This window comes from Myripristis murdjan, chromosome 24 (genome assembly GCF_902150065.1).
Source record: "Myripristis murdjan chromosome 24, fMyrMur1.1, whole genome shotgun sequence".
Classification (NCBI taxonomy): Eukaryota; Metazoa; Chordata; class Actinopteri; order Holocentriformes; family Holocentridae; genus Myripristis; species Myripristis murdjan.
Window position 1 is genome coordinate 4,888,343 of NC_044003.1, and position 13,563 is coordinate 4,901,905.

A 13,563-nucleotide genomic window follows, 5' to 3' on the forward strand; every position below is an offset into this window, starting at 1 on the left:
ACACACACACACATATACACACTCACACTCAAAGCTTTTTCAATCTCTCACATATAACTTGTGGCCGTTTTTTTTTTTTTTTTTTTTTAATGTGTTTGCCACAATTAAAGAGTTTTTGACAAACCCCTCAGACACATTCGCTCCCATTCATTCTCCAGCCAGCATAAATGCGTGTTTTGCAAAATTGCATCAAAACACTTAAGTAAGATAAATACTAGTGAAATACATTTGGCTTTTTCTAGGATTTTTTTATTTTTTATTTTTTTATTTTTTTTGGTTTTGGATTGGGGGGTGTATTTTTTTGTTTGCTTAATTTTTTTTTTTTTTTTTTTTACTGATTTCCTCCTTTGCATGTTTTTCAAAGAAATCAAGTGAATTTGCTCAGGTTTTAAAGGGTTAAAGGTGAAATTGAAAAGACTAACCACACTAATGTGTAATTGCAGTATGGTTTCATGTTTAAACAGCATGCCCACAGTCCTGGTTTTATTCCCATATTGTTGTATTTGAAGGCATTTTTCCATTCTGAAATTGGTTGTCAGAGGTTTTGCTGACAGTATTGGAAACAAGTGGGATTATTAGACCGAACAACATGTTAAAATGTTGGTTTTTTGCTGTGTCAAAGTTTAGATGGCCGTCCAGGCTGGTTCCTTTTTTTCAGAGGATTGATTGTAGATCGCAGCGCAGCAGATTCTGCCTGGTAACACTTGGACAACAGAGCTGCTGTCAGGTTGAAAATCCTCTGGGTTTGAGCTTCGTGTTGGATGATGTGACTTGTTAGGGCAGACTTTTTTTTTTTTTTTTTTGGTCATTGCGCTGGTCAAACAGGTGGAATATGAGTCTGTGTGTTGAAGTTTTCCTTGGCACAGAGCGCCACGACACCTCGAACATCTGAGGTGCCTGAGGCGAGCGACATGCTCACGCTGTCAGAGAGTCAGTGTTCCTGCACACACTGACTGCAAATGTATGGAAAACTAATTTGTCAAACTCCAGCTCTGCATACGTTTGGAAATGTTGCACCGATCTGATATACAAATGGCTGCACATCGACTGCGGTTTTAGACCCCTGTCATCTTAAATACCATATTTGTCACTGTGAAGAATAGCCTCCATTTACATTGTGATGTGGCAGAGATACAGGGAGCAGGGCGGTTAAATGCATAAATAATACTGAACACCGAAATATTTAAATCTAATCGCTGAACTGGTCTGGTAAAAAGTTTGGATCATGCAGGTTTTTACATGAACCATCTGAAGCCCAGGAGCCCACAGGCAGGAAAATCTTAAAAAATGTGTTCTTGGCCTATGAAGATGCATTTTTTGTTTTAAAATCTTAAAAAAAATATCCCCAAGAAACCTCTACCTTTTTGTGCTTTTGTCCCATCAGATATAAATAAATAAGTAAATAGATTACCTTCTTGTCTTCAACCTTATTTTTTTTTATTTTTTTCAATTTTTATTTAAGGGTTAAGGTTAGGATAAGTTTTAAAGACACTTTTTTATGTATTCATTCAATCATTCATTCATTTTCCTTTTTTTTAAAGAAATAAAAGAATTTGTTAAGAGGGTTAAATATAACATTTTAAAATAAAAGGCCATGGGTTTTAGCGGGACTTTTTTTTAAGTCATAATTTTTCCATACACATCCCCCTTTTTCCAGGCTGTGTATTGATCGTAACGTCTCAGCTCACTGGAGGACTTTGTTCGAGCCTTGCTGAGGCTGACGTGGTGTGGAATATTTTCTGGTCAGATGACCCACATGGTGACTGGTCCTGAGGAATGCAAGGAAGTTTGTGTGGTGGTGGGGGTGGGGTGGGGGGTGGGGTGGAGGCCCATCCTGGTCAAGGGTCGTGAGAATCTCCCATCAATCCTGGTTATGATGGGAAGGTCGCGGTTTGTTGTTTTGTCGACTTGACCCAGTTAGGAGTCATTGGTCTGGTGTCTCTGTGGCAGAGCTGCTCGATGAGACTTTTATTCAGAGGCTGACGCATACCTCAAAGGTGCTCTGTGTGTAATTTTAACATCAATTAGTCATTACCTTATTAGCTTTGAGACAAAAGTATAATTATGGTAAACAAACCAGACCACTAGTCATCAGCCTGTCACCACTGCTGGGAGACAGAGGCTGACAGTCGACTGGACCGTGAGCTGGTTGATTTACAGTTTAGCGATGTGGAAATATTAATTTCATACTGATATTAAGATGGTTAAAGGTGTTCACACAACACCTTTAATGCACTGAAACAGACTGCGGTGTCATGTACAGTGTGTTTGAAAGAAATCATTCATACTTCACAAAAAAAAAAAACAACAAAAAAAAAAAACACAACTTTGGCAAGTATTTTCATTTTTCCTTAGAGACCTGACTTTAATAAAAGATAATTTTGGTAAAACTTCATGTCTGTTGTGGCAACTAAATTTACTAATTTCTTTAAACTATCTTTTGATTCATAGTCACAAAACAATTTAAACAAGTTAAACATTGAGTTGAATCTTAGTTTGACATTTTACTGCTTTTTCCAGCAATCTGAAAGAAGCTAAACTCATCATAGAATCTTCAATGTGATCAAGATGTATTGACGATATTGGTAATTTGAATGTGTCCTGATCAGAACCACGGCGTGGAGTCAGACAACCTGAAGACGCTGGTGGGCAGGATGAGAGCCGCGTACAACAACCTGAGCAACGCCGCGTCGCAGCGCCGCAAGAACCCCGCCTACCACTCCAAGAACTCCCATCAGCCCTCCAACGACTTCCTGACCGCCGTGGTCGAGCTGATTGGAGCCGCCAAGGGCCTGCTGGCCTGGCTAGACAGGCATGTGGAGACACACACACACACACACACACACACACACACACAGACATCACTGTTCCAATCTCAATAATCACATTACTTATTCATCTAGCTCATTACTTCTTTAACCTCATTATGGCTGCAATATATCCATGTAGGGTTTCCCCTTGTTTTATGATGCCTTCAAGTCATGTGGGACATATCATAATCTCTGCTCTCAGTGAAAATGAACAAGCCAACAAAGTGGAAATACAATCTGAGAAGTGTGAATTTAATTCTGCAAGCTCTATCTTATAAAAAAAAAAAAACCCTCAACAGAAAGATTCAGTATGTGTCATCAGTAAATCACTGCTGCTTAAGTGGCTCTAATTTTTGGCTCTACAGGATTTATTGGCTTAATGGACACAAGCAGCACAATCCTTTTAGGGTGTAAAGTAATTATCTAAATATACAAAGATAGAGTAGAAATAACCTCATAATTACAAAGTGTAGTTTCAGAGATGATTAACAGGGAGAAATAGCAGCATAAGGCAGTTTGTTAAAAGTTAGAGATTCCTGAAACTGACTAACAGTTAAAAGCTAAAGCTAAAAGAAAGAAAGAAAGAAAGAAAGAAGCATTACCTCTTGCAAGGAATCTGCGGTATCAGCTGGAGCTCAAATGTTGAGTTTTATAAACCAGCTGGCATGCAAGTGAAGTAATGCATTACTTTTATTAAGTAATGTATAATTTATTGCATTTTTGCAGTAACGACACTGGGCTCTGCTGCTGCCCTGCGGTGGCAGCAGTGTGTCGGTGTGTCGGTGTGTGTTTGGTTGGTCCATGCAGGTTTTTCTCAGCCTGTTTCAGCTTGAATCACATTCCTGCACACAGAGCTGACAAGCCACTGCTCTGATGCTGTTCACACACCAGCTGACAGGAGGGACCGTTCTTCACAAAACACCTGACAGGAACATGACAGCTCATGTTCCTCCACCCTAACCCCATAATAACAATAACAATGATAGTAATAATAACCACAATAATGCTGTAATAATAATGATGCGCTGCTGTTATTGCCAGTAATCATGAACTTGGAATTACAAGTTTTCCTAACCTGCCAGTTTCTCTTATTTTTTAAATTCAGTCTCAATCTTTGTTGTTAAGCACTTGTCACTGTGGTGTTTCTTCAGTGCACCTGTCAATCAAACGGTGTAGGCGGGGCTTGTATTTCCTGTCAGAGTTTCTCTTTGCTTTATCTGTTAAGTCATGGTGGCTATCGCTGCTCATGCTAACTACCTGGTTCTTCTTCCACTGTTTTCTCTAAACAAATTGGAAATGTAAAAATGATGAAGTGGATATAAGCTGCTGTGATATAGCAGTCAGATACAGGGAGAAAATAGACATTCATATTAAAATATCTTCAAACACTACTTTCATCTTTTTCTGCATCACTCTGAACAAAACTGTTAACCAAACACACAAAACCTAAAATGATCACTGTCAGGTTTCCGCCTGCCTGACTCTGATGTTTCCTGTGTGTTTTCTTTGTTTTCGTGGTCAGGACTCCAATGACCGGCGTCAACGACTTCACCTCCACCAAGAACAGCATCATCCAGCTCTGCTTGGAGCTCACCTCCACCGTCCAGAAGGTCAGTGTAGCTTCTCACATGTTCACCTCATGCACACAACCGCTGACTTCAGCACCACAAAGACTGACAAATATATAAAACTGGAGCTACTTCAGCCCTTCAGTTGTCTGCTTCTCTGCTCAAGCTCAGAACAACAGTCACAACACTTGCATGAAAGTAAATCCGCACTGATAGAGAGTGGCAAAGGGCTGAATATCCATCCAGAATCATCTGACCGTGTTGTTTTCAGTACATGGGGGATCTGTGGTGTTTGATGAAGAGTTTGATGTGTAGTTATCAGTTGGTCGAAGGACAGGAAATGAATCTTAATTATATATTTTGATATTTAATGAATTGTTTTAGTAATTTTACAGGTATGACTCCCAACCATTGTCTGATTATCTTCCGTCCCCCCATTCATATCTTTATAAAATTAATAATTTGTGTTTTTTGGGCTGCTGGTCAGACTAAGGAAGACATTTGAAGACATCAGATTGCACTCTGATCACTTCCCTTGAGAGCTTTTGTTTTCACACTTACGGTACATTAATCAACAATTACAATAATTAGTTCCAGCTTTAATGGTGTGTATAGTTGCTGGCAGCAGCAGGCAAGCGCTGGCAGGACTTTAGGAGTTTACTTCCACATGTGTTCAAGATGGCCACTGTGTGGATAAATTAATCAGCTTTCTTCACGTAATAAAGGATGTTTTACGTGCTTCAGCTTCACAGAATTAGACAGCAGATTATGCAAGTAAGACTAAGCTAAAGTCTTTACTAGAGCACACGATTTCAGTTATATGGTCAGTTTACTGAGTGCAAAGGATTAATTTTGACATGCTTGGTGGTTTTCATTGTGTTTCTGTCATAAGAAAACCACAATAAGGAGTGACAGGATCGATGAGAGGAAGTGAAAGTGAGACGAAACTAAGTTCTTCATGTTCAGATGAAGCCAAATGAAATGAAAGTGTCCATTTTTCTGAGAAACTCCTAGAAACCCCGTTGGGACCTCTGAGAGTCCCTGGGCCGCAGTTTTAGAACCACTGACCTTCTGCTCTCACCTCTGACATGTGACAGAGGTCATGACCTCGGCTCACACACCCACTCCTGTCGGGTTTGTTCAGTTTCACAGCTTTGATGATGAAGATGATGAAGATGATGATGATGCAGATAGCTCAGTGCTGTTTACATTTTCAAAGTCCCGTTTGATGATTTTTTCCTCAAAGATAATGATGTTAACATAAACAAGCAAGAAACAAACCAACACAATGACACCCATGTCCTCCATCAGAGAGAAGCACGTTATGGATTTGTGCTGAACTCTCATGCTTTCGGTGGCGTATCGAGGCATCCCGTATCACATTTATGTGATTGTACTTTTATCTCAGTTGTGAATAAAGATATTGAACTGAACTGAATACATTTGCTTCTAAAAGTTACCCTGTAGTTACCATAGTTTCCTTGTTTTGAGCTGTAACTGTCGCAGCGGTGAGATGCTTCGTTTTCAAACATTTTGCTCACTGATATCGTGTATTGAATTATATTGTGACAGAAGCGCATTATCTCATCTCTAGCACCCGCATGTTTTGGCAAAATCCCACCACTAGACCTGTAGGTCATTCTAGGGCTGGGTATCATTAAAAAAAATCTCAAGACTGGTGCCAGTACTACCTTCACTTTGACACTGGTACCTTTTTTCGATACCAGTTTTATAAAATCTTGTTTTAAAATCAATTCTTTAATGTCTCTGTGTGTAGCGTAATGTTTTTCCTGTTACGACGTGTAATGTTAAACAGCCAATCACCAGCTTTAGTACATCTTGGTAGAAGCATACTGTGTGCTTATTGGCTCACTGACACTGATGAGATTTACTTCTTAGGTCATTCAGTATGAAATTTCAGTACCGTGGTATTTTTTTTTTTCAATACGACACAGTCGTATTGAAGCAACCCAGCCCTTCTTAATCCCCTGGCGTTAAGATATTGTGAGCAGCAGATGGATGGACTGTAGCTCCTCTCTGATTTGATCCTAGACAATAAAAGCCTTGAAGTTTCTGCTGCTGACAGACTGAATCCATCGCTGTTCCTCCACGTGTCGGTCCGCACTCCCAAACCAAGCGTTAAAACTGACTCATATCCCTTCATCTGCTTCCTTCCAGCACGTATGTACATGCACACACACTTTCACAGGCCGGCGATCTGTGGAAAACACAACACGGCGTGACAGCCTGCTGAAAGAAGCTGTTAAACTCCCATCAAGGGACCGCTGTTGGGATTACACACATGCACACAACATCACAGGCTGTAAATGTATCAGCGTGTTCCGTGTTTGGGCCTCTCACATGAAACACTGAAATGGTTTCTCCAGCAGAGCAGCGAGCTCAGTCAGCTCTAACAGGGTAAATAACGGCTAAAAGATGTAAAATCCATGTAGGACCAAGGCAGATGAAGTGTCAGTAGTGCCTGGTTAAAACACACATGGTTCCCAGCGAGGAGGACCACCAAGCACGTGGGAACAGAGGTTCTAAAAACATGCATCTTAGCAAGTTATTTACCCTTTCATTAAGTCTTGAAAGCGGCCGGCGTGGTGAGAAAAAAATCTCATGAAATATCCTTGAAATATCTCAGAATGACTCGGATGACTCCACCATAACATCACCACGCTGTGCTGAACACAAGTGAATCCAGATGGCACAAACTAGAACTCACACCTCTGCCAATGCTGTGCAATTATCACCAAGTGCCAGCTCCACATGTTGGATATTTTCCAGTTCATTCCTTCATGACTCATTACAAACAGACACACGCAATTTCATGACTGCACCTGAAATGCAACATAACAAATATGTGTGTTCAAATGCGAACCGCATTTAGAGCATGTTCACTGATTATCGCGACACCGTGTGGACAGTCGGCACTGGATTTGTTCAGGAAGAATTAGAGGCCTCCCTCTGCTGCTGCATCAAGTTTTGGAAGAAATTTGCAGGACCTCTGTGTTATTTAATTGGGCCAATAATGGAATGCCTCTTATTCTGTTTGCCAGTTGGTTCACACATCAGCAGAGTTTGATGTTACGTGAATCGCCTAGTTTCTGCATCGATGCTGCACTGGCTGCAGTTGTTTTATCACATCCGGGTCTCATTGAAAACAAAACAATGATTAGAGGCTTAAATTAGCTTTAGGAGCTCTGTGTGGGGCAGCAAGGAGTGTGTGGGGCCACCAACACTTCCAGCCAATCAGCAGACAGTGATAATAAAAAAAAATCATATTAATAATGGATGAATGTCTCCAAAGTAGCGTGTTAGATTCTAGTTGACACAGGTATATTTCCTCACAATTTTCTTTGATTTAATGTCACAGCTGTAGTTTTAGATGACGTTTCTTCCTATAACATTTCCAAAAAGTGATGAAAATACCGTCCCTTTTAAGAAAAGCTGTGCCTGCCTCTACCACACACCCTCTTTGACCAATCAGTTAAGCTGTGCCTATAAGATAAGACACGCTTTTGAACACGGCTGAACCCTCTTTTCCATCGTTTTCAATGTTTTTGTAATGACAGCGGTACGTCTCCCCCAACCAATGCACCTCAAATTTCATGTCACATTTCAAACAGTCTCTGCTCTAGTCTTGTGGCACCGTAACGTCAACTTCTTTCGTATAGAAAAAGTTATTAATCCTTATTTTCAAACACACACTCGTCTGTTTTTATGCTCAGGTGATGCTATGCCTGTTAGCTGGATTGATTACAAGCACCCGGCGATGAAAACTGTGTTGTCAGGTGACCCTCACAGGTGCACCTTGTGTTTGACGGGTGAAAGCGATCATCCTGTGTGATCACAGCCTTAATCAGCTCTTCCTCGCCCCGTTTCTGACCTTCTCACCAAATTTCCTGCAAATCCACTCACAACCTTTTTGAGGTAGCCTGCTAACATAAAGGCAAACAGACAGATGGAGGCAATTACCCAGCCCACTGGCAGATTTTATTCATTTATTTATTTATTTTTTTACATCTATATCAATATAAATTAGGTTTTAATGGATTAAATGACATGGTAAGGTGGACATTTTTTGCAGCGCGCCCTCTCCCTAGCAGGGGATCAGTGTTTTGCTCTGTGTTTAGGCGACGCTCCGCCGAGTCGTCATGCAATCATCCTGTCAGCTTGTTTACTAGCAGCTGCTGTTTAACCCACCGCAGCCCCGATCTTCAGGAGGCGTCTGCATTCCCCTCTGGTTCCACTCACTCAGGCTGTCATTTCTCAAATATTTCTTTCCCGCTGTTTTTTTTTTTTTTTCTTCCCATCCCATCTCTGTTTACCAGCATGCAGCGCCTCAGAGAGAGAGAGAGGTGGGGGGATAACCAAATAATCTTGACTTGTTTTTACAAGCTCTTTAACTGAGTCTTTTTTCAAACTGATGATTTGTTTTTAATTGCTTCTGAACCGGTATGTAGCAGAGGGGCAAAGTGCCTCAGCCCATCTCCTGCAGTCCTGTGATTCAGTTCTGAGGCTCTCTCGCTGTACTTGAGTATTTCCATTCAGTAAGACTTTATATTCTTCCTGCACCACATTTATCTGACAGCTGGAGTGACTTTGCAGAAGAAGCTTTTCCATGCAAAACGTCAAATGTGCTGCATTGTCAGAGTGTAAACTAGCCAACAGGGCATTGAGCAGTCAGAGCTACAACATTAAAATACGTCTTACAGGTTAATGCAGTGGTTCAGATACCCCATTTACCCGACTACAACATTTTGCTTTGAAAGCTGCAACAGAAAACCAACAACTATCACATGATAACCCACCTTGTGAAGAATCTAACATTACAAGTAAGAAATGCAGTGAAAGAGTTGGAATCAGTGCCTCCTGAGCAGATTTATTTTTAACTCTGTGGCCACAACCTTTCAGTAGGTGACTGGTTTGGGGTTTTTTTCTTTCAAACTGGTTCTTCTTGGTCATTTTAAGAGCCACCTCTCCATCTTTTACCGACTTCATTTCCAGCTAGGTTTCAAGTTCAAGTTGCAAATGCGCGCTTCCTGTCTCTTCTGTGCTGTTTGCTGCAACAGTTAATAATTGGAAATATTTTTAAGTTCTGCTTCACATTGTAAATGTGACAATTATTATCCAAAAATATTTATTTTAAAATTCTGGTAATGTACAGTTGTCCCTCGCTATAACGCGGTTCACCTTTCGCGGCCTCGCAGTTTCGCGGATTTTTTTTAGTGCAATTAATTAATTTAGTGCAGTTTTTTTTTTTTTTTTTTTTTTTTTTTACAGCGCATTGTGTTCTGCATCCTGATTGGCTAAGGGACTGTAGACCATTGTCAATCAATCTCCTCCGTGCCGTGTCTCCTGTACAGTACAGAATGTGTTCATTCTATAATACTGGACTTATTTTTCTATGAAGGTTTGAGCTTTGAGAGTTTAAACAAGAGAGAAAAGTGAGAAAATGTTAACGCCTGTCTGAGAAAAGTGTATAAAGTGTGTAGTGAGGGGTTTTACAGCTTTAAAACATCTATAATAATTGTAAAAAATAAAGCTGACTACTTCGCGGATTTCACCTATTGCAGGTTATTTTTAGAACGTAACTCCCGCGATAAACGAGGGACCACTGTATTCATGATTTATTCATATGCTTTTCTATTTTCAGATTTCTCTCACGTATCCCCTGTAGTACCTCGCTGCATTACCTTGAGAAATGCAGCGTTAATGAATCGATAATTTAACTCTCTGAAACTCTCTGACCACTGAGCCACATTTTACTGAGAATACCGCTGCACTTTTACTGAAGAAACATGAGGGAATGCGGACTTTTACTTTGAAAGCAGGGTTTTTCAGTTGTGGTGTTGATGCTTTCAGTTAAATGAAGGACTTGAGGACTTTTTTCTGTGGTGTGTGTTGAAGCCCTTGTCCCTTATGCACAAAGTACTTCTCTGAACTGTACATGCTGACTGTTTAAGTGTTTATTATGTGACCCCCCCCCCCAACAGCTTTAGTGGAGTTATAATTACAGCTCTGTAATTATGTCTCTGTTATGCAACTCAATTAAAAACTATGTCACAAAGAATAAATAAATAAATAAATAAATAAATAAGTGGGAATAGTGCCCAATAATGTGTGGTAATTTTACAAATTTCTTGTGCAGTTTCACAGATTGTTGAGGAACAGTTTGCCTTTTCTTTCTTTCTTTCTTTTTTGTTTTTCGTGTTTTGTTTGTTCTCTGATTTTCCATGATAAACAGATTTACTGCACATTCTAGATCTTATTGAATTTCTCATATTATTACCCAATACTCAAAAATAAACAAACAAACAAACAAAAAGAGATGAGGGTGAGTGTCAAGAAACAAGGAAAGAGTTGAATGTTTCAAGATAGTAATACTTATATTTTGCATTTGCATTTTCTTTTGGCTGTTTTGGAAAAAAAAAAAAAAAACTTCCACCTTATTGACAGACGTTTTCCACTTATAAGACTATAAAATAAGATGTCACAGAGTGGATGCAGGATTGAGTTGCTTGTTTCAGAGGGACATTTTTTGCAGCGCGCTGTCCTCAAGTCTCTGTCTTCCTCTTTAATTGCAGGACTGCACTGTTTATGAGATGGAGGAGAAGATTCTGGAAGTTGTAAGTATTGGTTCTCCTTTTTCCTTTGGTTTGGATGCGGTGAGATTCTAATCCGAAGCATGTGTACACACACGCACACACACACACACAGACAGCCTCTAAACAGCCACCAGCATGAGCGTTAGATTGTGGATTCACATGGACAAAGAAACACACACAAGTACACTCACCTAAACACACGTTTCCCTTTCCTGCCTTGTGCTGAGCATCCCGCTGTGAGTGTGTGTGTGTGTGTGTGTGTGTTATGTGAAGGTACACTGCTTGTTTATGCAGCTCAGGAGCTTCCACTTCCTGTCTTAGATAACACTTCCTGTCAGGAGGGTTGGAGGTTGTTCACATAATAGCTGAAAATCATCACCTTTTCATTCCCAAAAACGCCAACTCTTCTTTGGTTTGACCCTTTTTTTTGTTTGTTTGTTTGTTTTTTGTTTATTTGTTTGTGTCAAGCCTCAAGCTGACCAATCACAAGCCAACCAAAAACTCAACGTTAACAAGTCCTTCAGTCTCATCTTCACTCTTCAAATCTGAGTCTGGATTAGACTGGATTAATCTGCTGACAGAGATACAGGGTCTCAGTTTTGAAAACAGTAGTGCTGTATTTAAAAAGTCATGTGAAAGGAAATCTATAAATATTTCAGTTTCTGGGTTGGTTTTAGGGAACTTCAGCCCATGTGCACATCTTTATCCTGCAAATACTCTCCATGTTAACAAGTCACTTAGTCTCATCCTCAGTGTTGAAATCTTGTTTTTCTTCAAAAAAGAAAAAAAATCTGTCAGTGGGATGAGATAATCGCATTTATTTCCAACACTAATCAACTTTTTTTTCACAATTTTCTCGAATCAAGTGTCATTTTCTTGATCCTTGTGGTCTGCTTTATTCTGCCTCGTTTCAGCAGATTTATACCTCTTCCCAGAAAATAATCCTAAAGCAAATGAAACTGCACTGGAAACACATGGGATTATCTCATCCCAGTGGCTTGTTTGAAGAAAAACAAGTTTTCCACACTGCAGATGAGACTAAACGACTTGTTAACATGGAGATTTATAGCAGCAGCTTGTTTATTGGACAGAGTTTGGCCTCGGGGATCATTTTGCTCCACAGACTGTAGTGTTTTCTCAACTCACAGACGAGCATCTAATCCTTTTATTGAGGTTAAAATGTGAAAAATCACCAAAAAATCGTTGTCTGCAGATTTTGAAACGACCACAAATACACTGTAAAAAGAGAAGAAAAGAAGCATGATAGATGAATGTCTTGTTTTTCTGTTTTTCCTTTGATTGTTTTCCTGTTTTTTTTGTTTTTTTTTCCCGTTTGTGTTGTTTTCATCACGTCACCGACCCGTCAGCATCACGGCGTGGAAGGAAAGCAAAATTTTGTTGGGCGTTAGCGAATTGGATTTCCTCAACACCCCTCGCCCTCATGTAACTCTATAGCACAGATGAATACAAGAAAACACAAGAATGTAAAAGTAAAATGATTTTAATGTGTTAAACTTATGTAGTAGCTTAAAATAAATTCAAAATCATAAAACTTATATTACAAAATGATCAAAAAACAACAAAAAAAAGTGTGTGAGTGAATCAACATGAGTTTTCTCATGTTTGCCTCCTGTCACACTGATAGCCACAAATACCAACATTCAGACATTTTTACAAAAAAGTAAAATATTTGTGTCTGATTTGTTAGCATTTTGTGAGATTTCTGGATCAAAAATAGAAGTATGGGACAAATGAATAGGCCTGTTTCTAATTCCTTCAAAATTATGACATTTGGATATTTGTTCATTTATTTAAAAAAAAAAAAAAAAAAGATTTCTGCACATTTTTATGACCTGCACTTTATTTTTTTACTAACCTGTACTTGATCAGTGGAATTAAAAAACAAAAACAAATGGCTGAGTGGTTACTTTGATTGTAACTGGTATGTTTATTTGAATTATGAAAAAAGGCTTTGTCAAAAAAACAAACAAACAAATGTAAATTTAATAAAAATTTGTCATAAAAAGTTATGAAAAAGCATTACATTGAATTCTCTTATACACGCTAATGTGCAGTGTTAGCTTTTTGTTAGTAAAGTAATGATTTACAGCTGAATCCAGTGGATCTGGTGCCGGTTTAATAGAGAATCGTGATGATAAAAATGGCCAAGTTTATAACGCCAGCTTAATAAATCACAGACTGTGATTTGATGATTTGATGATGATGATGATGATGATGATGATGTGAAAACAACATGGGTTTTCCACACTGAGAAAATTTGTTTGGTAAAGGTTTGTAGTCATTTGTGCAGTCGACACTGAATGTGAGTCACAGTGTTGGAAGAATTAAACCTGATATGTGAAGTAGATGAGACTCAAGCTTATCTGACAATATAAATGGAGATTAACAGGAGAACTGATTAAAGAGGAGAAGAGGGCGGGATAAAGGAAGACTTTAGGAAAATCAGGAGTGTTGACAGGCAAGATATGTGCCTCCACACGACCTCAGCTCACCTGAGACGCCCTGCTGTGCCTGCAGCTTTACTTTCTGGTGGCTGTAATAGTTACATGA

The 13,563-nt window shown here is 39.4% G+C and overlaps 1 protein-coding gene across 1 annotated transcript in view; it reads left to right on the top strand.

The window, feature by feature from the left end:
• Positions 1 to 13,563, top strand: part of LOC115356591 (connector enhancer of kinase suppressor of ras 3-like) — a 67,533-nt gene that overhangs the window by 24,740 nt on the left and 29,230 nt on the right. Inside the window, exons 3-5 of the mRNA XM_030047808.1 lie at positions 2,610 to 2,812; positions 4,333 to 4,420; positions 10,972 to 11,013. Coding sequence (XP_029903668.1) covers positions 2,610 to 2,812; positions 4,333 to 4,420; positions 10,972 to 11,013 — 333 coding nt within the window. The remainder of the gene's footprint in view (positions 1 to 2,609; positions 2,813 to 4,332; positions 4,421 to 10,971; positions 11,014 to 13,563) is intronic.